Below are 23,786 nucleotides of genomic sequence, written 5' to 3'. Positions count from 1 at the left end.
GGCGGGCTTTCCTGGGAGTGGGTGGGGAGGGGGCGTTGATTCTTGACCAATCCTTTCATTCCGTTGGGTGGTGACCAGCCAATGGGCCGGGCGGATAGGACGCTCCTCCCGGAGAGTAGTGAGACCCCTGGTGCGGGGCGATTGGTGGCGGGCACTATGAGTGGCAGCCGCGCGGCCCAACGGGCGCAGTGCGTGGGCCGCGGGGCGGGGCCAGGGCGGGTGCGCGGCGGCGGCGGGGTGGCTGGGCCGGCGGCGGCGGCGGTACGAGGCGCGCGCTCGGGGTCCCGGTCGCGAGGAGGAGGAGGATGTGGCGCGCGGAGGGGAAATGGCTGCCGAAAACAAGCCGGAAGGTAAGAGCCGGCGCGTGAGGGGCCGGGGGCGGCGCGGCGGGCGGCGGGACCCGGCCCCGCCGGACATCCCGGGCATCGGCGGCGCCGGGCGGGAGCGCGGGGGCGCGGCGGCGGCGGGCGGGCGGGCGCCCCGGGCCGGGGAGGGGGCGGCGGGTGGGGGGGCGGAGCGCGGCCGGGTCCTGAGGTGACTCGCCGGGCGGCGGAGCGCGGCGCCGCACACCCCCACCCGGGGGCGGGCTGGGGCCGGAGGGGCGGGGGGCCGGCGGGCGGGGGCCGGGCCCAGCGAGGAGGAGGAGCCGGCGGAGGGAGGGCCGGCGCCTCCCCCACCCGGACCGGGCATCCCCGCCGCTCCCGGGCCCGCGGCGCGGCCCCCCGCCCCCCGCGCCGGGCCCGGTGGGGGCCGCGGGGCGGAAAGTTTATCCGCCTCGGGCCCCCTCCGGCCCCGCGCCCCGCTGCCCCGGGCCGGTCCCTGTCGGGGGCACGGTCGGCGCTCAGCCCCGCCGCCCCTGGCTCTCGGGCGGCAGGGCCAGGCGGACTCCGTCCAGCATCACCCTCGAGCCCCGTGGGCGCCTCCCAGAGCCGGCGGGGGTCCCCGTGCTTCTCCCCGCCAGGGGGACCCCCTCCTGCTGAGCGTCCCCGGGCCGAAGGGCCTCGTGTGACCCCTCCCCCTTCCCTTCGTGGGAAGGGGGCCTGCGCAGCATCCCCGCCCCTAGCAGTCGTTCCCATCCTACTCCTGCCCTTGCACCCCTCGCAGCCAGGAGGGTGGGGTCTCCGTTTCTATGGCAAGTGAGGATCTCCATACTCCCTTGCCCTTTACCTTCTGTGACCCTGATCCTTCTTTGGCAGAGGGGTCTGTCTCAACCTCTCATCTTCTCTGGAAGCTTTTGGGGCCTCTGCACACCGTCTAGTGACCCTTTTGCCAGGACAAGGGGACTCGGGCTCCCCATGTTCTTCTTCCCTCCTCACCCAGTGGGTAGTGGGGGCCTGTGCAGCTCTGAAGTCATTTCTAAATAGGAAAGCAGATACTTCTTACAGATTATGCATACTCTCTGCTCACTTTCCTGGGTTAGGGTGAGCTCATTTCCTGAATACCCTTTGAGTTGCCCTCTTTTTCCTAGGGGAGAAACTGGACGTTCCAGAGCTCCTTTCCCCATTTGGCTGTCTCCCCTAGCGTGTTCTCTCTCCTCAGAGTTTCTTGTGTGGGTGTTGGTGGGGGCCCCGGGATCAGATGTAGGGCAGGGCTTCCATTGTGCCTGGTACCTGAGTAAGAAGGGGTCACGGTGATTACTCCTCTGTGTCTGAGCAGAACCAGGTCTGTTTTTGCTTCCGGCTTACTCTTGCCTCCTAGGTGGGGGCAGCGTTCACCAGTTGACACCACCCCACCCGCAACATGGTCACGTGCCCTTGTTTTTTGGCGGTCCCATTACTATCTTCTGTGCAGTAAGAACCTGACTGTGCATTCTACGTTCAAGAGTTTTTGAACCTTCCCTGGAAATAAACTTCCCATTTCTTTTTTAGGAGAGCCCATATCCTTGCGGCTTCGGTTTCCCCGTCAGCCATATTTAGTGAGCCTGTTACCTTGACTTTTTCTGATTTTTCTTAAATTGTATTCATGTTGGCTGGGTAAGAAGAAGCCATATGCCTTCCCATCTAGAAAAGGGAGTGTAGACACTCATGTCGCCCACGTGCCATTCGGGAAGGGTTGCTAGTGTGCTTCTTGTTGTACTAGAACCTTCCTTTGGCCTCGTGTTGTCTCTCATGGGATCTGAACTTTTTTTTTTTTTTTTTTGATCTTGTAGCTTTCAGGTGAAGGGGAAATTTGGATGCTTTCTATTTTTTTACTGCTCTGGTTCTCTTTTGGCGAAAAACATGATGCCATGCATTTTTTGTACGTACACACGTGTAGGTATGCATTCAGACAAAGTCACATCTGCTACGTGTACGCGGTAAGTTGGAAGGGTTAGATGGCTAGCTGTGCGTTCTGCGTGTAGGTGGGGACCTTGATGTGTACAGATAGGGACATAAGGTACTGTTGTCGGTGACTCTCTAACCTTAGAAGAATCAGAAAACTCACTGATAAATGGCCAGTTCTTACCACTCTTGCATCTGTCATTTGTACTGTATGGAGTAAGCAGAATGGCATCCTGAGCGTTCACCAGGTCCCCGAGTGCATGAAGTGTACAGTGCTTGCTGGTGCACACCAGAACTTGGGCGTTCTGAATCTAGGGGTAGTATCCTCTGCCTGATTCTTCGTAGGGTGAAAGGTTCTCATCTTGATCTCTTCACTGCTGTGTAGGGGAAAGAGATTTCGTGTATTTGGGGCATTGAGAGGAGGGGGTGAGAATATGTGTTTCTGTGACAGAACTAGGAATGAGCAGCCGTAAATATGTCGCTGTTTTATTTTGGCCATTTAAATAATTGAGAGAGGTTGTGCCCATTAGGAAAAGGTACCTTTGGGAAGGCCCGTGACACTTCATCATCGGGTGGGAGGGACTGTTGTCCATGTTTGTCCTGAGTATCACAGTCTGCCCATTTGGCTCTGGGGCAGGGCGATGGTGGAGCCGCCTCTGGGGCCCCCGTCCCTTCCCTCCCTGAGCTGGGAATGGCTGCTGGCTGCTGTCACTCAGCAGCAAAGTCTCACTTTTTGACAGGCTTAGTGTGGAGCCTGATCCTCCCCAACAAGCTCTGTCAGACTCTGAGCATTTGGACCTTTAAGCGTTTTTCTCGCAAGGACACTCTCCCTGCCCGGGTTACTGAGGAAGGAGGCAGGGTGATCTGGAAGATTGGGCCAGCGCTAGGCTTTGGCTTCGAGACTTTGCCCTTCAGCTCACATGGAGTTACCCTGTGGGCACAATACCCGCTGCCCCAAAGTAGCACTTTTTACCTCCATTTCCAGTTTTTTAAAGAAGTTCTCATGCTGTTATCATTCTGTCTGTATTTATACTCAGCTTGATGGAATTGTGTATTTTTAGGGTGTGGTATTAACGAGCCTTGGAAAGCGAGAGTTGAGTGCCTGCTGTAGATGTTGGGGTGTGCCCAGGAGAGTGAGCGTTCCCATCTCACTTCCAGTGGTGGGTCCCTTCCTGTCCTGCCTACCACCTGCCTTCCCAGGTCTCCTGCTAATCGGGGTGCTCCGTACTGCGGGCAGTGGAAGGAACACGGTAAGGGTTGGAGGAGCACACTTGAGGTTAGCGTGTAAAGTTGGGCTCTTTGAGTTCAAATGCAGTTGTGCTCTGTGTCGCTCGTCCCCTTAGATGATGGGGAATCCACTTTTCCCTTACTCTGCCAGCGGACAGTGTTCTCTTGCAGCTAGTCAGGCTAGATGGGTTCCCTGAAGGACTTTTCCTTCTCACATCTTCTTGTTAGAACATCCCTCTGTCCTCCCCCTCAGCCCTGCCCCCCCAGCTCTTCGGACAAGGTTGGGTGCTTCATGGGACATCTCTTCCCTCGTCTTCCTGAAGACTTACCTTGCTGTTAAATGTCGGGTTTCTCCATCTCCTCATTCGGTGGATTTGGAGTGCGGGTGCGTGTATAGCATTCTCCGCTCAAGGTCAGATTGGTTCGGATTTTCCTTTCCAAAAGAGTAGGGTTGCTCTTGTGTGTTCCTGGAGATGTATTCAGACGTCCTGCTTACCTGTGTTTTTCCATCTTGTTAGTTTTAGGCTTTTTCTCTAAAATAGCCAGTTCTTTAGTGTCAGGTGGTGATATTTTAATTCTCTGTTTATGCTGGGTCTTGCCCATGTGCCTGGTGGGATTAGACTTTTTTTCTGATTTTGAGGGAGCCCATTTTGTAGGTTAAGTTTTGTTTTTTTTTTTTTAACTCTTTCTTCATTGCTTCGGGCCATTCTTCATTTCCCATTTCCCTAGGTTCCCTAGGTTCCGGGAAATACTCGTCGTGTGCAGTTGTACTTCTTCCTGATTTCCTTATGGAAAAAGCAACAGAAGGTGATTCTCCTGCTCTCTTTCTTTCCCCTCGTGGTTGTGTCTGTTGCCTCCTTTGTGGGACCTTTGAATTTGTCCTTTGCAGAGGAGTTGTTTTTGCATCCATGTTCCCATCACTGAGTGCGTGCATTCTGGAGACATTCACTGAGCTTCAGGGATCTGTGGGTTATGTGACTGTGCTTGAGACCTTTTAGTATGAATGACATTTCAATGCGTCTTGTGTTTATCTTTTTCTATATCCTTTCAAGGAATTCTTTTCTGGGTTTTCATTGTTTGGATTGTAGTCTTACAAAAATATACTCTGAATAGTGTACTATCCCCCAGAACTCTTACCCGCTCCCTGCAGGAGTGGGGGTGTGGGAGAGGGTGGAGGGCAGCTTTCCCTCAGACTGTGTGCAGGTTATGTGCGGAAAAAAGTAAGGCCAGTCTTCTTTTCAAATGGGTAGGCGTAACTTTTAGGTCACTTAGATACATGGTTGGTGGGAATGCTTCTTTAACACTTGAACAGCAGCCTACCCGGTATAGTATAGAACATACTAGGTCTTGTATAGTACAGAAAATCAAATGCATCCTTTGTGGAAAGAAGGGGCAGAAAACTAATTTCCTCTTATGACTGACCGGTATCCTTCATGTCCTCAGATGGTAAGAACTGTATGAGATGCTGTTACACTTTTGCTGCCAGAACGTGTTCTATGTAAATTTAATGCTCAATCGTGGTGGCCATTCTTAGGCTGGATACCTGGTATAAATTACCAGGTTTGTTTGTTTCGCGACTTTCCTTGTTTGTTTCGTGACTTCGAATATTTTATACTTTTTTGAATAGTACTTTTATTTGTGTCTTGTCTTTAAAAAAATTTTTTTTTAATGTTTATTTTTGAGAGAGAGAGAGAGAGAGAAAGAGAGAGCGCGCGCGCGTGAGCGGGGGAGGGGCAGAGAGAGAGGGAGACACAGAATCCGAAGCAGGCTCCAGGTTCTGAGCTGTCAGTACAGAGCTGGACGCAGGGCTCGAACCTACAAGCTGTGAGATCATGACCTGAGCTGAAGTGTGATGCCTAAACCGACTGAGCCACCCAGGTGCCCCTTTTGCGTAAATAGTAGTCTCTGATTGTTTTTGGATGTAGGTTTGGTATACAGAATGATGACAGTAATAACAAAGAAGTAACCTGACGTGCACTTTTTTTCCATTCTATATTAAATCAGATTTCCCCTTTACAATGTCTGTAGAAACCAGTTCTGCTGGTATTTCACTCTTAAGAACTCTTGTTTAGGGTTGTTGTGTGTGGTTTGGCAGTGTCCTTTATTCACGTGAATATGTGACTGAAGAATTTTTGAGGTGACAGGTGATGTGTGTTTCCATTATAACAGATCATTTTCTAAAGTGTTCTGTATCTTCTAGAATCACTTATCATGCCAGTTTTTGATGTTCTAGATGACCTAAGGCCTACCTCCCTTTCCTTCCCACGTGAAGAAGTTTCCTTATTGCCCTTGTCATTGTCATAAAGAGGTATTTGCAGATCTGCTGTATTTGTAGCCTTTCGGTTTTTAGTTAAGGGGGGCGCCCACCATTCCTCTCATCCTGTAGCGAGAGGCAGTATCCCTTCTGTCTCCCGAGGGACAGAGGGATAAAACGGGCTTCAGGCCACAAGGCTGGGGTGGTAGTAGTATTTGTAAGTGGAGACCGAGCCCGGGTGAAACACTGTGTCCTTCTGGCGTCTGGGACTCCTCACGTAGGATTTTGGAAGCTTGTTTTTGCTGCGTTTAGCCAGCTTCCTTCTGTCTCTTTGGCTTGGTAATGGTAACATTCTTTGGGCAGAGCCAACAAGTATACTACGTTTGGGACCTTCCTTCACAAGGCGGTGGGGTCTTCTCACGTTACTGTCATGCTGGCTATGGTCCTTGGTGTGTTGAGGGGTGAGAGTCGGAAGTGTTCTTGTGCTCTGCTTCCTTGGCCATGTAACACGAATCGGGCCACGTGGTCATTCACTCTCTCTCCCAGGGTACAGTGTGTCATCTGTCGTTCTCTTCTTCTTTTCTGTTTTCTTTTCCTTTTTTGCACCCCAGATCAGGTTCAGGATACAGGTTGACCAGACACTATCCAATCCCCGTATTTTGTGCCGTCCTCGGATGTAGTGCCCTTCTCCTGTGATTAAGATGCGTTGCCATTCTGTCAGACGCGTGCTCGTCTTCCATTCCGTGATGTTTGTCCCGTATTGGTAAGGAGAGTGTTTTTCTGTATCTACTGAGAATGGACACCAGTCCCTGATTTTTCATATGGTGGGACAGAGTTAAAGGTGGTGTTGTTTTCCCCCCATCAGTATGCTGGCTGTGTATTTCTCAGGTTGCGTTGCATCTTTCTGCTTTGAGCGCCATTGCTTGTAGAAGGTCATGGGCCTCCTTGTGTAAAGATTGCTAATGCTTCCTGAGCGTTTTTTAGCTCATTACCCTGGACTAAAAAAGAAATATTATGTACCCCACTGCAAAGAGAAGCCAAGTGTCAGCCACATTACTTTCCACTTAAAAAAAAAAATTCTTTTTTTTAGACGATTGTTTACTTTCAGCTGATGGACGTGTCATAAGATGGAATGACCGGAGGTGTTTTTTGAATAGTTCCTCTACATTCACCCCAGTATTTTGCTCCAGTAGAGTTGCATGTTCTCTTATACACGAGTCCTTTCCCCCTTTTTGGAAGAGCGCAGTCACATTTTATTTATTTTTTTTCCGATTTAGCCAAGCCTTGCAAGTCACATAACGTATCCCTGCCTGAGACTTCGCAGAAAGGCTGGGGGGAGGATGCGCAGGAGTGGGGCTGTGTTCCTCGCTCTGCTGTGTGCAGTGTGGTCTTGTAGTTACCAGGGGACAGAGTAACATACTTTGAAAGAGATGTTTGGATCTGAGTTCTTAATGGTTTTAAACTTCTTACTGCTTGGAGACTAATTGAGTAGCATTACTCTCACCACGAATTTCACTTCCAATGTCATCTGAAGTATCTCCCCCTACCTTCTCTGAAAAGAAAAAAAAAAAAGTCCCCAAACAGCAATTATAACAAAACCCCAAAAGCGAACCGCGAAGGCGGGCTCCGACTGTCCCTATTCTGCAGTTCAGTCACCAGTTCACACGTGTTGCTCAATTGATACTTTTTATGTGTACAGTATTCACTGGGGTGGACATGTGAAAAGCCTTTGGAACACATAGCATTCGGTCATCTAGCGGACCCCGCATCGTGTCTTTTCGTTTCTCCTTCTAGGTTACCACAAGGTAAGATTGTGTATTGAGTTTCTTAAAAACACTTGCAAAGTGGGTTATTTTTCCTCCTTCGTTTCTATCTAACCATTGGAGTGAAAACTGGGGTTTGCTTCTCATAAGAATAGTAAGTTACCGTGTTCCTACTTTCATGTTCAGCATCTGCGAGAAAACGGGGAGTCAGCTCCCAATAATGGCCGTGCGACTAGTCAGGACTCAGACTTTCTCTCTGTAGCCTGTATGTTATTGTGGAGGTGATTTATATACTTTAAGCTAAATCTGGTGTCTGTAACGCGTGATAAACCAGATGTTTAAGTTTATTTAATCTTTTTTTTACAGTATGCATTTAACAAGATGTATCTGTGTGTTTTATTAGAATTATACGCAGATACAACCAGAGGTAGTCCTGCAACTAAAAACAAAGAGAAAAACAAAGCCTTTCTTTCTAGTTTTGAAAAACAGGTGTTATCTGTTTTCCTTCATTGGGCTTGATTGAGATTGCCAGGACGCATTTCTGAAGATATAGTAATACGGTCCAGAATTAATATTTTTGAAATTTACATTTGGTTTTTAATCCTTGTCTGAAAAGTTATTTCTGAGGATGTACGTGTACGTGCCCCATTGGTTGTCTGGGGCACTTGGACATCGAACCATTTGGAAGCCATAAAAAGAGATTGGTATGAAGTGTGAAATTATCAAGTAGAAAAAAGATGCAACAGTGAAGAAAATAGCCATTTATTATTGAAGCTAATCTAAAGTGGTGATTGGGAGTGTAAAGTCAGATAATCTGAGGAAGAATGGAATGCTGGTGGGGTTACCACGTTGAAAGTGGCTCACATAGCTATTGTCTAAAGGACACTCCCCAACATGGAGATGCTTGGAAGATAAAGAAGCCTATGGGATTGATTATTTTAAAATGTTAAGTGTTTCTTCTCTTTTTGAAAAGTAATTGGAATAAAATAACCCTTCTTAGTGAAGAAAATGTAAACTTTAATGGAAGTTCAGAATGAAATATTTAAAAAGTGAACATAAAAGATAAGGATTTTTTATTGCAAATCCACAAGGGGGTAGTGATGTTCTATCAAAGATATTTGTGGTGGAAATGTGAGATGATCTCTTCGAACGTTTTAGATTTACAGATAAAACCGGTATGTTTGCATTTTAACTTAATAAGATCTTCTTTTTAAAATGTTTATTGGCAAAATTGTTTATTGCTTAAATTAAAAAAAAAAAATCCCACTTTGGGTGAATGGCTATTTAAGCCGTATGAATGGTAAAGAAGAGACGATGTCCTTGTGGTGTTGGGCTCTGGAGCAAGGTTACCAGGGATTCTGGGGGTCGCTGATTTTCTAAGGATGCAATAATCTTAAATTTCCTGGGAAGCATTGGGCATCTAGGAACCAGTTCCTTAAGTGTCCTTCGTGAAAGGATTTTAGGAAATTGTGTCTAAACTTTACAGAAGTTTGTATCGCGGGTTGTATTTTCAGCCCTGGCAAGAGATGAAAAATGTGAACAGTCCACACCACCAGCCGCTTTTAATAGTTCTAAGTAAATCAAATTTTTATAATCTCTTTTTTTATTAGTTTATATTACATCATTAGATAAAAGCATTTTTTTCCCCTTGCGCATAAAAACTCCAGTAGCTTGCCTGAGGTCCTTGAGTCCCACCCCATTGTATTCAGACTTGCTTAAAATTAGGTGGGGTATGTGTGGCAGTGCCAGGTCGTTTTCAGGAAGAACTAAAACTGTACTATGTGCTCTTTTTTTGAACGTGATGGCATGTGGTAGGAGGAAGATTGAAGGTGGGAATAGGACTATATGCTACTTATTTAGAGATGCACTAACTGTATCTTTAAAAAATACTACTTTTAACGGTACCATGAAACAGTTCCATGGTTTAGGAGTTACGCTTGTTGGTGGCATACGCATCGTGTATTTTTCATTTTTGGTCTCAGGAAAAGGTTAATCCAGCCTCTTCTCTTTCTCTTTTTTTTTTTCCACCCTCCCGGTTCTGAGCCAGGGCCTTTTTTCTGTTTTATCTCCTTTACTAAATGGCTGGCGATTTACCATCCCAAAAGCAACACTGTTTCTTCACCGACTACCCTGAGCTCTGCCGGGAGCTGAACTATGACATCAGCACTTTCATTCATGAATTTGCTCTTCTATCTCTCTTTTCTCCTTCTGTATTCCTGAACTGACTTCTGGCACAGGCACAAATCAGTTTACCATTAGTCAGCCCATAAATCAGCGATAAAAGGTAAAACAAAAGATAAGATACTGGGGTTGTTTCGATGGAGCTCTAGTTGCTCATGCTGATTTGCATCAGTGTCGTTTGGACAGGGTTTCTGGCGAAACAGATTGAAACCTAAAAACAGTCCGTTTGATGACTTCATGATTTTGCCGACTGAGCGGTGTTGCACGCATATTGACGCCACGGCTTTGCTCCTCCGTGAAGTTCAGAGCCCTCTGCTGCAGTTCCTTTGTCATAAAGTCGCATTTTGGTTGCAGTTTGACTAAAGTGGAGGAGCTCCTGTAAATTTGGAGAGGTGAGGCCTGGCTATTAGGTTATGTTCCACACAAATTGCCTTTGGAACGCATTTGGATTTCTTTCTTTTTTGGGGGGGCGGGGCATTGTGTTGGCCTTGAAATATTTTCAATAACTGTTGCTTGAGACTTCTGTTTTCAGGAGGTGGTAGTTAACTGTCCTGTAAGGAGCGTGCTGCCCCCCCACTTGCTGCTGCCCGTGTCTGAGCAGGTTTTCTGTCCCCCCCTCCCCCCCCCCCCCCCCCCCCCCCCCGCCCCTCAGCTGGGTGGCGCAGCCCCCTCCAGGGCCCTCTCTGTAGCCCTGAACACCCGTTTCTCCTGCAGGGAGGTCACTGCTTGTAATTTAGTACTGCGTGAGAGCAGTTCTGGAAGAAATCTTATTTGGAGTTTTCCTCTGCAGGGCCGAGTTTGAGGCTGAGCCTCCGGCGTGTGGCATCTTTCAAGCCTCCCGTAGTTGATGAATGGTGAGCTTTAAAAAAGTTCATTTTCTCTGCTTTCTCGGGGGTGTGTTGACTTTCTAGATATTTAATTGCCAAGAAACATTTAGAGATAAAGTGTGTTATATTTAGAAATCATTTTAGCGCAGCTACAATTTATGATGAGAATAGACGATTCGAACTGCAGCCATTTTGATTGATAGCCAGTGTTGCTCCTGAGATGACTTTTTAAACCTCCTGGCAACTCAGAGACACCGTCTCCTCCCGTCCTGAGTGAAACGAGAGCTTCGCGTTCCTTTCGTTCCCCAGAGAAGCGTGTGGTCTCTCACTTCACTTTGCCCTCCAGCTGGGTGCTCTGTGAACAAAAATACGAGCAAGTAGATGTGAATAAGCATTTGAAGATGGCTTATTGGAAGCATTGGACGATGATGTTTGTTATTTTCTCTAAGAACTAAGGCATTTTAAAATTGTTTAAACGTAACTTCTAGGAAGGAACCTAATTGTAAATACTACCGAAGAAAGGAATATTGAGTGGTGGAGGGTCTCTGTGAACATTTGCTCACTTTCAGAACTGTGTTCCACTTCAGATTTATGAAGAGTTACGGGTTTTGATCTCGGATGGCAAAACATTGGGAAGACTTGCTGTGGTTTTGTCATCTGACCCAAACAGCGTAATATTCGTCCTCTGGTCTTGAAGGCTTAGGTTTCCTACGTGGCTTTTAGCATAAGCCCACTGTGACCCCTGCTCCTGCTCCTCTCTCTTAGAGCCAGGAACCTGGCAGGTAGGACCCAAGGACTCCAGCTGGCGGTATATTTGCTGCCGTCCTTGCTGCCATGTCTGTATGCCACGTGCTAGAAGCCTCTTCCCTGGGCCTCTGCAGCCTTCTCTTCTTACCAGATTCTTCTTCATCACTCTTGGTTCTGGCCCACTTCCCGTCCTGCTTTCCCTCGACTTTGGGTCTTGTGTACTGAGTTAGTTGGTGATAATTTTGAGATGATTCATGTGTTGGATAAAGGGTTGTCCTAGTGATGACCTCTGAAGTTCCTTCGCATCCTCACTTAGGATGGACAGAAAGTGAAATTGAATGTATGGAATATGTTTTATGGCTCCTTTGCTGGTTTGCAGCTCTTCTGTGTAACTTCGTCTCTTCTTTTTGAGGTACTTGCTCCAGGTCAAGAATTAGTATTTTTGGCTCAAGCTGTGCAGGAGGAGTTTGAGCTATAGTTACTGACGTCCTTCTTCCAGGTGTACGAAGAGGACTTAATTTTTTAGGTCTAACACCTGTCATGAGTATTTACTTTAAAAGATGTGAAACATTATTAAAGTTGTTAAAGATGCGCAGCACAGAGATGTTCCCTGTGCCACGTTTCAGCTCTTTATTCTGATGTGGAGGAGAGCTCCCAGTGGTGGAGAAACAGACTGACATATCGTATGAGTACAGATGAAGATGTGGCTGCTAACCTCAGACTTTTTGTGTTTAAGGTAGTCTTACTTATATTCATTTAGTTGTGTTTTCTGGAGTTGGTTGATACAACGTTTGTGAGTATGTATAGATTGCTAGTAGTTCAGTAAATAGGACTCTTCCTATTAAGAAACTCGTGGATTTGGAGTGCCTGGGTGGCTCAGTCAGTTAAGTGTCTGACTCTTGATTTCGGCTCGGGTTATGATCTCACAGTTCATGAGATCGAGCCCCACGTTGGGCTCTGCACTGACAGCAGAGCCTGCTTGGGATTCTCTGTCTCCTTCTCTCTTTGCTTCTCCGCCCACTTATACTCTCTCTCTCTCTCACAAAATAAATAAACATTAAACAAAAAACCTCGTGGATTGGGGAGTTAGTTTCACTAACTGATCATGTAGGATCTTCTCTTGGGCATGCTCCCCCATATGCTATAGATACGGCATTTGGAGAGGCCTTGAATGTAATTTGTATTTTAAACTTTTTTTCATATTCAAAGGTACTGAGGGGAACGTTCAAGTTTCTGGTCTTCTTGTCAACATTCTTTGCCCTATCCTTTCTGTCTCTGCTGTTAAGAAATGTGCTGGTCGGATCATTTGCTTTGACAGAGTTTCTGATGGAGGTTTCTTCCTGATTTAATTTTATCGATAGATGCCATTGTGCTTAAGGAGAAAGCTAACCATGAGCCGAAGGTGGTGTGTGGGCACCCAACATTTTTGAAGTACTTGTTTTTCTTCCTAGGGGTCCTCCAGAAATTGACCATAGATTGCTTGGCCAGATTCAAGGTCCAGAGATTTATTCCAGGCATCCTGGGAGGCAAGGCACATCAGTCTTTCTCCACTGAATCTGATTATTCTACATGTGACCCATTGCCACCTGTCCAGGTGTCTTCTGATGCAAATCTGGTGATAGTGGCAACCTTTCTAACTGGCTGAGTATCCTTGACAGCTGTTATCTATCCTGTCCAGGTATTTTTAGTCTCTAGCCTCTGTGGCCACGTCTAGAGGAACCGAGGATGAATTTAGCTGCTCTGGGGCTGCTCCAAGCTGTTGGATGTTCTCGGCTACCTGCCTCACCAGCCTGCTCAATACCACCTCAGTGAGGTTCTTTGCCCTTATCATTTGATGAAGGAGCATAAACAGAAATCACCTGTTTAAATTTTTTTTTTTTCAACGTTTTTTATTTATTTTTGGGACAGAGGGAGACAGAGCATGAACGGGGGAGGGGCAGAGAGAGAGGGAGAGACACAGAATCGGAAACAGGCTCCAGGCTCCGAGCCATCAGCCCAGAGCCCGACGCGGGGCTCGAACTCACGGACCGCGAGATCGTGACCGGGCTGAAGTCAGACGCTTAACCGACTGTGCCACCCAGGCGCCCCAGAAATCACCTGTTTAATAAGAATGGAAAATTCCTGATTTTCAGGATGCTTTTCAAAATAAACAATAGTGGGGCGCTTGGGTGGCTCCGCCGGTTAAGAGTGTGGCTCTTGATTTTGGCTCAGGTTATGATCTCCTGGTTGGTGAGGTCGAGCCCCATGTTGGGCTCCGCACTGACAGCGATTGGGATTCTCTGTCTCCCTTGCCCTGTGCTCCTCCCCTCTGCGTGTGCATGTGCACGCTTTCTCTCTCAAAATAAATAAACTTGAAAACACCCAGACAGGGGTGACTGGGTGGCTCAGTCGGTTGAACGGCTGACTTTGGCTCAGGTCATAATCTCACAGTTTGTGAGTTCGAGCCCCGTGGTGGGCTCTGTTGTCAGTGCAGAGCCCACTTCGGATCCTCCGTCTGCCCTTCTGCTCCTCCCCTCTTGAGCTCCCTCTCTCTCTCTCAAAAATAAATAAAAAACGTTAAAAAAAAACCCCAAAATAAAAACAAACAATGGTGAGTGACGACGTCGTACAACAATGAATGTGCTTAATGCCCCATATCGTATACTTAAAGTTATTTGGTAAATTTTGTGTTCTGTATATTTTACCACACACTCCAGATGGATTCAAAACCTAATGGAAAGAGTAGCTATAAGGTCTTAAACAATAAATATTTGACAATATTTTTATTACCCCAAGGTGAGAGATTGTGCCTTAAATAGTGTGTCAAAATCTCTCGCACGCAAACGTGCACCATAAATAAATGATGGTCGTCAGGCCCTGAGGTTTATTTCTATAAGAAAGTAGATGCTATGACACTTGAGGTCGGGGAGAGTAACAGGCCCTACTTTAGTGAGAGCAGTTTTTAAAAATTAAAAAAAAATTTTTTTTAATGTTTGTTTATTTTTGACAGCGCGCGAGAGAGACAGCATGAGTGGGGGAGGGTCAGAGAGAGGGAGACACAGAATCCGAAGCAGGCTCCAGTCTCTGAGCTGTCAGCGCAGAGCCCGACGCGGGGCTCGAACTCACGGACTGCGAGATCATGACCTGAGCCGAAGTCGGACGCTCGGCCGACTGAGCCACCCAGGCGCCCCTTAGTTAGAGCGGTTTTGATGGCAAGGGACACAAGCCATTCAGGTTGGTTCGGTGATGGTGGTTTATGTAGAAGAAGAGCTCGAAGCACTCTCCAGCCTCCCAGGACACACTGAAGTGCAGCTAGACGGTCTGGGAACTGCACCCGGAGACTCTGAGATAGTAGACTTTTCCTCCAGAGACGCCTTGGGCTGAGCTGGGGTCTCTTCTGTGACACCACATGTCCCAGCTCTGCTGTTACCTGTGTTTCTCCTTGCAGATGAGATTTCTTTACTGCTGTGTGGCTTCCTCGTTCCACCGTAGCCTGCCACGGCCCCCGGCGTGGCTCCTGTATATCCTCGCTCTGGTCCCGGTGCTCGCCATTGAATGGCTCTGGCCCCGAAGGCTCGTATTTAGAATACTCCAGACAATTGGACTGACTCCTCTCGGCCAGGTGTTCATCCTGGTCTAGTCGACAGTGAAGGAGGGTTGGTTACGGTCCATGGACCTGCTGACCGTTCAGAGGGGGCAGAGGGAATCGTGTGAGAAGGGTCCGGTAGCGTGGGGTCTTGGCATCTTATACTCTGCCTCCGATAGTGCGAGAGAAGGATTGACTCCACAGTGGACTTACGTTCGGTTGCTCTAGGGAGTAAACTGCAGAGGAAGTATTCACTGTAGCTACAGGTAGGAGGCCAGGTGTCCTTGGCCGGCCAGCCTAGGTGTGCACAGAGTAAGTCAGCAGTGTGAATGAGTGACTGCCCCAGGGCTTGTGCTCTGAGCGTTGGTGATGCAGGCAGGACACGCTGGAACGAGATGGTCTCTGCAGTGTTTGCCGTGTGTGGTTCTCAGGTAGAAGAAGGCAGTTTGGGGATGCCGTTGGCATCTGAGGTTTTTCACAGTTAGGATACTTGGGTGGGTTTCCTTAATTTTCTTGTTGCTGTGGAACTTGGTAAGTTGGAAACACGCATCCTAAGTAAGAAGAGGTGGTGTGCGGTGAAGAAAACAGCAGACAGCCTCTGTTGAAGTGCATGTGGCCACGGGTAGGCGCGTTGTTTGGCTTTTCCTTGGTATGTCCTTCTTGCCTCTACTCTGGTTTTTCTTGATTTTACAGGGTAGGCAGGTGGAGGTAGGTGAAAGGCCAGTAGATTGGGGGTACTGTGTAAAGGGCTAATCGTCTGCACAATGAATTTTCTGAATACACAGCACTTTAGTGATTGATGTTTTGTAGTGGTGACCCTCGAGCATATGGAGAAAAGCAACATTTAGTGTGTTCTGCTTAACAAGAGAGTAAAGAATATAACAGTTTAAAGAAACACAACCAACCATCAAAGTGGTTTTTAGGAGTTAAAGCGATTAGATACATTAGATACATTTCTTTTGTAGTAACAGCTTTATTGAGATGTAATTCATATACCATAAAATTCAGCTTTTAAGATATACAATTCAGTGGCTTTTATTATATTCACACAGTTGTGCAACTCTCACTACTGTCTAATTCCAGAATGTCTTCCTCACTCCCAAAAGAAACCCCTACCCGTTAGTAGCCACTCTGTGTTCCTCCCTCCTCCCAGCTCTAGGCCATCAGTAATCTACTTTACGTATTTGCCTTTTCTGGACATTTCTTAGAAATGGAATCCTACGATGGGTGGCCTTTTGTGACAGGCTTCTTTCCCTAAGCAAAATGGTTTCAAGGTTCATCTGTATTGTAGTATGTATCAGAACTTTAGTCCTTTTATGGGGAGTAATCCTGTACTATATAGATATGCTACATTTTGTTTATGCATCAATTGATGGGCATTTGAGTTATTTCTACTTTTTGGCTATTGTGAATAATTTCGCTGTGAACATTTGTGTACAGGTTTTTGTGTGGACATGTTTTCAGTTTTCTTGGGTATATACCCAGGAGTGGAATTACAGGGTCATGTGGTAACTCTGTGTTTAACTTTTTCAGGAACTGCCAGACTGTTTTCCAAAGTGGCTGCATCATATTACATTGCCGCCAGCAATGTTTGAAGGTTCTAATTTCTTCACATTGTTGCTAATACTTGTTATTATCTGTCTTTTTGATTATAGCCATTCTTGTGGATGTGGAGTCGTATCTTACTGTGGTTTTGATTTGCATTTCCCTAATGACTGGTGATGCCGATCATCTTTTCCTGTGCTTAGTGGCCACTTGTGTGTCTGCCTTGGAGAAATGTCTGTTGAAGTCCTCTGTCCATTTTTGAGTTATTTGTTGTTTGGCTGTTGGGTTGTAGCTGTTCTTTGTATATACTGGATATCAGTCCTTTATCAGATGTGCGATGTGCAGATGTTTTCTCCCATTCTGTGGATTGTTTTTTCATTTTCTTGATAGTGGCCTTTGAAGCACAAAAGCTTTAAGTTTCAAGTTCAATTTATCTGTTTTTTGTTGCTTGTGCTTCTGCTGTCATAAGCAAGAAACTACTGCCTAACCCAAGGTCATGAAGATTTATACCTATGTTTTCTTAAAAAAATTTTTTTTAACATTTATTCATTTTTGAGAGTGAGAGAGACAGAGCGTGAGCAGGGGAGGGGCAGAGAGAGAGGGAGACACAGAATCAGAAGCAGGCTCCAGGCTCCGAGCTGTCAGCACAGGGCCCGACATGGGGCTCGACCTCACGGACTGCAAAATCATGACCTGAGCCGAAGTCGGATGCTCAACCGACTGAGCCACCCAGACGCCCTGTATACCTGTGTTTTCTTTTTTTTTTTTATTTTTATTTTTTTTTAAATTTTTTTTTTTTCAACGTTTTTTATTTTATTTTTGGGACAGAGAGAGACAGAGCATGAACGGGGGAGGGGCAGAGAGAGAGGGAGACACAGAATCGGAAACAGGCTCCAGGCTCCGAGCCATCAGCCCAGAGCCTGATGCGGGGCTCGAACTCACGGACCGCGAGATCGTGACCTGGCTGAAGTCGGACGCTTAACCGACTGCGCCACCCAGGCGCCCCTACCTGTGTTTTCTTAAAATAGGTTTGTAGTCTGAGCTCTTACATGTAGGTCTCTGATTCATTTTGAGTTAATTTTTGTAATTTTGTGACATATGTAGGCTGCCAACTTCACTCTTTTGTACGTGGATATCCAGTTGTCCCAGCCCCATTTGTTGAAAAGAGCATACTTTCTCCATTTTAGGTGTCTTGAGATCCTTGTCAAAAATCAATTTGCCATGAGTGTGTGGGTTTAATTTTGGAGTCTCAATTCTGATCCATTGATGTGTATATCTCCCCTTACGCCAATACCACACTGTCTTGAATACTGGGTAAGTTATAGTTAACTCTGCAGTTATGTTTTGAAATTGGGCAGTGTCTCTCTCCCAACCCTGTTCTTCTCTTTCAAAATGGTTCTGGCTGTTCTGAGTCCCTTGAATTTCCATATGAATATTAGGATTGGCTTGTCAGTTTCTACAAAAAAGGCAGTTTTGATATCAATAGGGATTATGTTAAATCTGTGGATCAACTTGGGGAGGTTAAATCCTTTTTATGAATCCGGATCTGCTGTTTGCTTTGGGAACGACTGGTAACTCAAGCAGCCAAGCATCTTACCTTAAAAGGAATATTGTTGTTTTAATTTATTAATATAGTAGGCTGCTTTGGTTGAAACACTGTAGTTCACTTTTAGGCTGGAATTGGACTTCCCAGGTTCCAAGAGAGTGAATAGCTATTCGTATATCCTGTAGTTTGGCTTGTGGTGTGTGTTCTTCCGACGTGAAAGTTTGCTGGTAGCATGCTGGTTTGCAAAACGTGATATTCTGCTTAACACTGGTTCTGATTAATAAAGAATTAACAGATTCCACGTATGAGTATTTAATTATCAAAGAGAATGTGTTACTATGAAATTGTGATGTTAAAATTCATGTGTTATTGTCAGATGTGTCAGAAGAGAGTTTAGGGTCTTGTATTCCTGTGGGGGCCCTGTGACTACCAGTTATTGTTAATACCCTAAAGTCGGGTCATTTACGTGACAAGTAGTAATAAAGTGCCAGGCACAGAGAAGGACAGACGCTGCCCCTGTCCTCATGGAGCTGACTGGGAAACTGACAGTAAAAGTGCCACGTGCCACGCAGGGCTCTGTGTCGTGAAGGCGAGTGCGTGATGAAGGGATTGACTGACTCTGTGGGGCTGGGGGAGGCCTCTTGAGCTGAGCTCTGAAGCAAAGTGGGAATTAATGGAGAGAAGAGTGAGGAAAATGTTTCAGGTAATCGGATGAGCTGGTTAGTGAGATGTGCGGGGATGCTCTGGCTATAGTCTGGCTTTTTAAAGCTTCTGAGAAAAAGGATGTGAAGTGATGACTTCACATGGCTCTGGTCTTTACTCTGCCCCTTAAGTGCCCTGTGACTTTGCACAAGTAACTTTTCTGAGCTTATTTACTTAATGTCTTTTAATCTTATGAAGCAGTGCATAACATTTTTACTTAGAGGTATTTCTATGAAAACGTAAATCTAGGCTTTTGATTGATTGTATTTATAGAATTCAAAAGGAATTACTTTTTCATGATCTCCCATGGTTGGTTACTTAGGAATGCAGTACTGGTAAACTGAATATTTTCCTGAACATTTTTCCTAGTCTTTGGAATTGGGATTCACTTCAGTTCATACACACTCCAGAAGCTTCCAGTCTACAGAGCAGCAGATATGGATGTGACTCATTCAAGGCAGGTCATAGAAAATGCTTTCAGCAGGCAGTGGGGGGACCTGAGAAGACTTCTTAAAGGAGGTGGAATTTGACCTGGCATCACTGGTTTGCAAACATGGTAGTTGGAGGAGAAATTCCAAGCAGAGGGAATGGAACAAAGAAAGGCGCAGAGCCAGGAGGGTACAAGGTGGCTGGAATTCTGGGCGCATGTGGGTAGATGAGCCTGGAGAAGTAGGTAGGGGTCAGGTTGCAGGGGCTCGTAAAGTCAAGACCGAGGAGTCTGGATTTTATTTTGTCTGCTCTGGGACAGAGGCATTTAGAGCCTTATTATTTTTCCTTAGCATAGGAGTGGGATTGACTGGATAAAGTCACTTCTCCTTGAAGGTGCTAAGAAGGGCCACCTGCTTACGTCTCCAGCTTCTTCTCCATTCTCCAGCCGTGTTGAATTTTTCTAGATTCCGATTGGCAGGAGCACCATGCTTTCTCTTGGTTTTAGGCCTTGTACCTTGCCACTGCCTCCGCTTAGAAGGCGCACCTCCCTCTAGAACACATGCGTACATCCCCTTACGTGTGCTCTGCTTTACTGACGCTCCTTGTCCTCTGGGCTTCACTCTAAATGAGACTTGTCCAAGAAGCCTTGTTGACCTTGCCTCTCTTTTCAGACTGGAACGTATGCCCTTCCTGTGTGCACCCACAGCACTTTATGGTTTTCCACGTTCAGGCATATTTAAGTTTGTATGGGAGTTGCTTGTTTATTTCTTTTTCTCCCTCCATTAGGTGTACAATCTAGAGTCAGAGACTTGAGTACCTGGTGCTTAGGATGGGCTTAGTAAATGTTTGTTGGTTGAATGAGTGAATGAACGAAGATGAGGGACTGGAGTAGGGAGGAAAAAGCTTCTGGCAAGAATGTGTGTAGAAGTGGATTGGATAAAGGAGTGAGCGTGACTGAGTCTGTGTGTGTGAGAGAGAGACAGTGTCGTGGGCCTTGAAGGATGAGCATAGTTGAAGATGACTCCTAGCTTTTGAACCTCCACAGCTGAGGTTAGGGAAGGCTGCTAACCGGGATAGGCAGTCCAGGAGGATGTGTTTTGGAGACTGGATGCAAATGTGTCGGTTGTCTTTTAGACTTAATACCTGTACAATATGGCATTCCAAATATGGGTCAGAAATTAGGGGAGTCATTCTTGTCCCTGTGTTTTTTTCTTTTTCATTGGGCACTTTCAGAGGTCAAGTGGGCTGTGGTGATGGGAGTCCTTAGAGAGTAGCCTCGTTGGCACAGGGCAGGGTGGGAGCAGGGTAGTGAGTAGACCTGGAGGGGTAAACAGAGATACGTTTGCAGGGCCTCTGGTAGAGCATGCAAGCTTCATGAAAGTAGGGACCTTGTTTGTCTTGTTTATTGTTAATATCTCTGCCCAGAACAGTGCCAGTTGGTTGAATGAATGAATCAGCTCAAAAGAATTGGAAGACCTAGTAGTGAGTAAAATTGTCATGGGAGAAGAGAAGGGGCATGAGAATGGAAATGTGTCACCAGAGAGCAGAGGACCAGTGGACACTGAGAAAGAATGGTCAGGGGTAGTAGAATAAGAAGAATATAAATGCAGAGGGTTGCAAGGAGGTTATCAGTTGTGATGCTGCAGAGAGTTTGGGCAGAATGAAGACTGAAAAGAAGCTATTGATTTTGTCAGTTTGGTAGTGAGTTGAGAGAATGAAAAAGAGGTGGTAGGAGGGCAGATAATTCCTTCAAGGACTGTGGTGATAAGTGCAGAGTGCTGGTGAACACGGTAGTGACATGATGATTGAAATCTCTGCTGAGAAGAGAGGTCACTGGGACTGTGGGTGTGCTTGTTATGGGTTGCTGCTGTAACAGTTACCATGTACTTAGTGGCTTAGAACAGGATACTGTTATTATCTGATCCTGTGGGTCAGGAGTTTAGTTAGGGCTTTGCTAGGTCCTCTGCTTCAGGGCCTCACAAGCCTGCAGCCAAGGTGTTTAGCCAGGGCCAGGGTCTCATTTGAAGGCTCGACTGGGGAACGATATTCTTCCAAGCTCACGCAGTTCGAAGGATTCACTTCTCTGTGGGTGGTTGGACTGAGGGCCTCAGTTCCCCGCCTCACGGGCCCCTCCAGCACGGCAGCCCGCGTCGTCACAGCCAGCAAGGGAGAGAGTCTGCGAGCAAGACAGAAGGCACGACCTGTATCACCTGATGATGGAAGTGACATCCTGTGACCTGTGCCATGTCCTGTAGGGCGGGAGCAGGTCACTAGGTCTGGCGCATACCCACGGGGAGGAGTTACACAAGGGTGTCTTAAGTGTTGACATCAAGAGATGGGGTCATGGAGCATCCACTCATAGAGTTTGTCTTCACAGAAGAGAGGGACGATGGCAGTGGAAGGCATAGGACTGTTCTTCAGAAGGAGACCCTGTAGGATGCAAATGACAGAATGGAAACTTTTAAAGAGGGAAGTTTTGGAGGTGAAGTTCCAGGTGAGGGTTCAGATCTAGTCGCGTTGGTGACATTTCTCAGGCAACCTTCCCTGGCCTCTTTCTTCGTCCCCTGACAAGGTGAGCAGGTGCCTCTTGAAGTGCTCATTCCTGTTAAACCAGTTAACAGACTGTATTATAATTGCCATTGACAAACCCTTCTGCCTTGCTAAAATTGAATTATGTACCAGCAAATTTTTGGTCAGTGGATATATCTGTCTTGTTTGCCTTAGGATGTTGGTGAGGACCCAATGAGGTAATTGCTGTGCAGGTATTTTTTTGAATGTAAACTGGTGTGCAAACAAAGGTATTAAATTGTGTGTCCTCTCCCTTGCCCCCACGTTCAGTAGAAAATGTGGACTTTAATGTACATTTTACTTGTTAACGTGGGTTTATTATGTTGTACCTAAGTTATTGAACTGGGCTTTATTTAATACGGTGCTATTTTTAGGGCCTTTTGAGTAGTGTTTGCTTTTATGATGAGTGACCCCAAAGTGCTGCACCTTTCAAGCCCTTGTATCCAGTTTTTATTGTGTGTAAAAAAAAAAAAAAAAATCTGTTCTTGCTGTCCCTTGTCACTCTTGCTTCTCCCGACCTGTCAATTGCTAGCTATCCTTTCTCCTTCTGATTTGTTTCTGATCTTCCATGGGCTTGGCAACCTGATAATTAAGCTTATTAGAACTGTGAGTAGTTTAATAGTAATCAAGCTTAGGAATACGGATCAGAGAGTCCTCCTCACAGTGAAGTATGGGAGCTTTTGTGCGTGGACTTTGTAAAAAATCTGTTTTGGCCTCGGAGCATGTCTTGGCTTCCTTCCTGGCTCTGGCTGTGTGTGGATTAGGTGAGGTTCCCACATAGTCTGGTTCCATCCGGGGGAGTGCGGCTGCCATTTTCTTGGCCTATGCCTCATTGCTGTGTTACGAGACACGGTGTCATTCTCCCCTTTAGTTTTGATGAGGTTTTAGTCCTTGGGCAGTAGCAAGTAGTGACAGGTGATGGGTGGTCTGTAGTTCACGGACCAGAAAATGTTTGAGAAGCCCAGAAAATCTTCCCACCAGATCAACGTCTAGGCCTGTGTGGTAGCCTGGCAATATCCTTGTTAGCCTTTTCCTTCAGGATGCTGAGCTCCCAGCCCAGGTACTCGATATTCCTGGATCTCCCTCAGTGTCCGCACTTGCTTTGGCTTTTCTGTCAGACTGCCTTGTCTACTTGCTCTGCCCGAACTTCCGCGCTGTGTCTTCGTGGAGCAGTGTTCTGCCATCATCGGGGAGAGAGCCTTGGAGCTCTTCTGGAGACCGCATGGGCGTGTGTGGGAAGACCTGCTCCTGGGTCTTGCTCTGCTCCTTTTTGGCCAATGGCCTTGTCAAGCGTCTACCCGTGCTGTGGTGTCTCCCTTTCTAGAACAGGCGTCATGTCTGCTCTGCTACCTGCTGGGACCAAAATAGGATTTTAGGTATGAAAGTGCTTGTTACGTGTGCAGAGTATCAACTAGAATGCCTAGGGGCGCCTGGGTGGCTCAGTCGGGTAAGCGTCCGACTTCGGCTCAGGTCATGATCTCATGGTTCGTGAGTTAGAGCCCTGCATCGGGCTCCCTGTGTCAGCAAAGAGCCTGGAGCCTGCATCGGATTCTGTGCCTCCCGCTCTCTTTGCCCCTCCCCACTCGTGTTTTTGTCTCTCTTCCTCTCTCAAAAATAAACAAACGTTGAAAAAATAAAAAAACCCAAACAGAATGCCTAGTTTATCGGGCTGATTTTGTTGATATTTTATAGTGCTCTGTCTTTGAAGAGTTAAAAACCATTGTTATCATTAGTGCTAGTAATAAGTGCAAGGAAAACAATGTAATTTTAAATTTCATATAGTTTCTCTCCGGATGTGTTCTGCTAGAATCTATTTGTGCAAATGTGGACATTTAATAAGTGCTCTTTGATTATTTTCAGAATATTGAGTATACTGGCTTCCTAGCCAAATTAAATTTATGAAAATTCTAATGATACTGTGATTCATATCTAGAAAGAATAATTTTTTTTTCATTCTGAAATCACTTTAAATACGCTTTACATGAATCTCTGGTAATAGCGAATCAATTAATGTGATTTCTCAGGTCATAAATCAGGCTTGATATATTGTTCCTCTGTAAGCTTCTTAGGACTTCAGCTGTTTTGTGGTCTGTTTTAGCTAGTTGTTTGCTTTTGAACTCAATTCTGGGTGTTGAACTCAATTTGAGAGCCTAAAATGGTTTGTGCCCCAA

General features: G+C 46.5%; 1 protein-coding gene across 15 annotated transcripts in view; it reads left to right on the top strand.

Annotated features, from left to right (window-relative positions):
- The first annotated feature begins 66 nt into the window (after window positions 1–66).
- CAMTA1 (calmodulin binding transcription activator 1) overlaps window positions 67–23,786 on the top strand; it is an 852,124-nt gene continuing 828,404 nt past the window's right edge. For 11 of the 15 annotated variants that reach the window (XR_013557729.2, XM_078452487.2, XM_078452488.2 and 8 more), the window contains exons 1-2: window positions 67–350; window positions 16,359–16,422. Coding sequence is in view for 14 of the 15 variants with exons in the window: in XM_078452487.2 (XP_078308613.1) it covers window positions 82–350; window positions 16,359–16,422 (333 nt within the window). In the remaining variant the exon portion in view is untranslated. Of the gene's footprint in view, window positions 351–10,476; window positions 10,541–16,358; window positions 16,423–23,786 lie in introns of all 15 variants that reach the window. The other 4 variants (XM_078452481.2, XM_078452484.2, XM_078452483.2 and 1 more) reach the window with 4 other exon arrangements.

The sequence above is a fragment of the Panthera onca genome, chromosome C1, assembly GCF_046562875.1.
Source record: "Panthera onca isolate mPanOnc1 chromosome C1, mPanOnc1 haplotype 2, whole genome shotgun sequence".
Classification (NCBI taxonomy): Eukaryota; Metazoa; Chordata; class Mammalia; order Carnivora; family Felidae; genus Panthera; species Panthera onca.
This window is presented reverse-complemented; position numbering and strand designations above follow the sequence as displayed.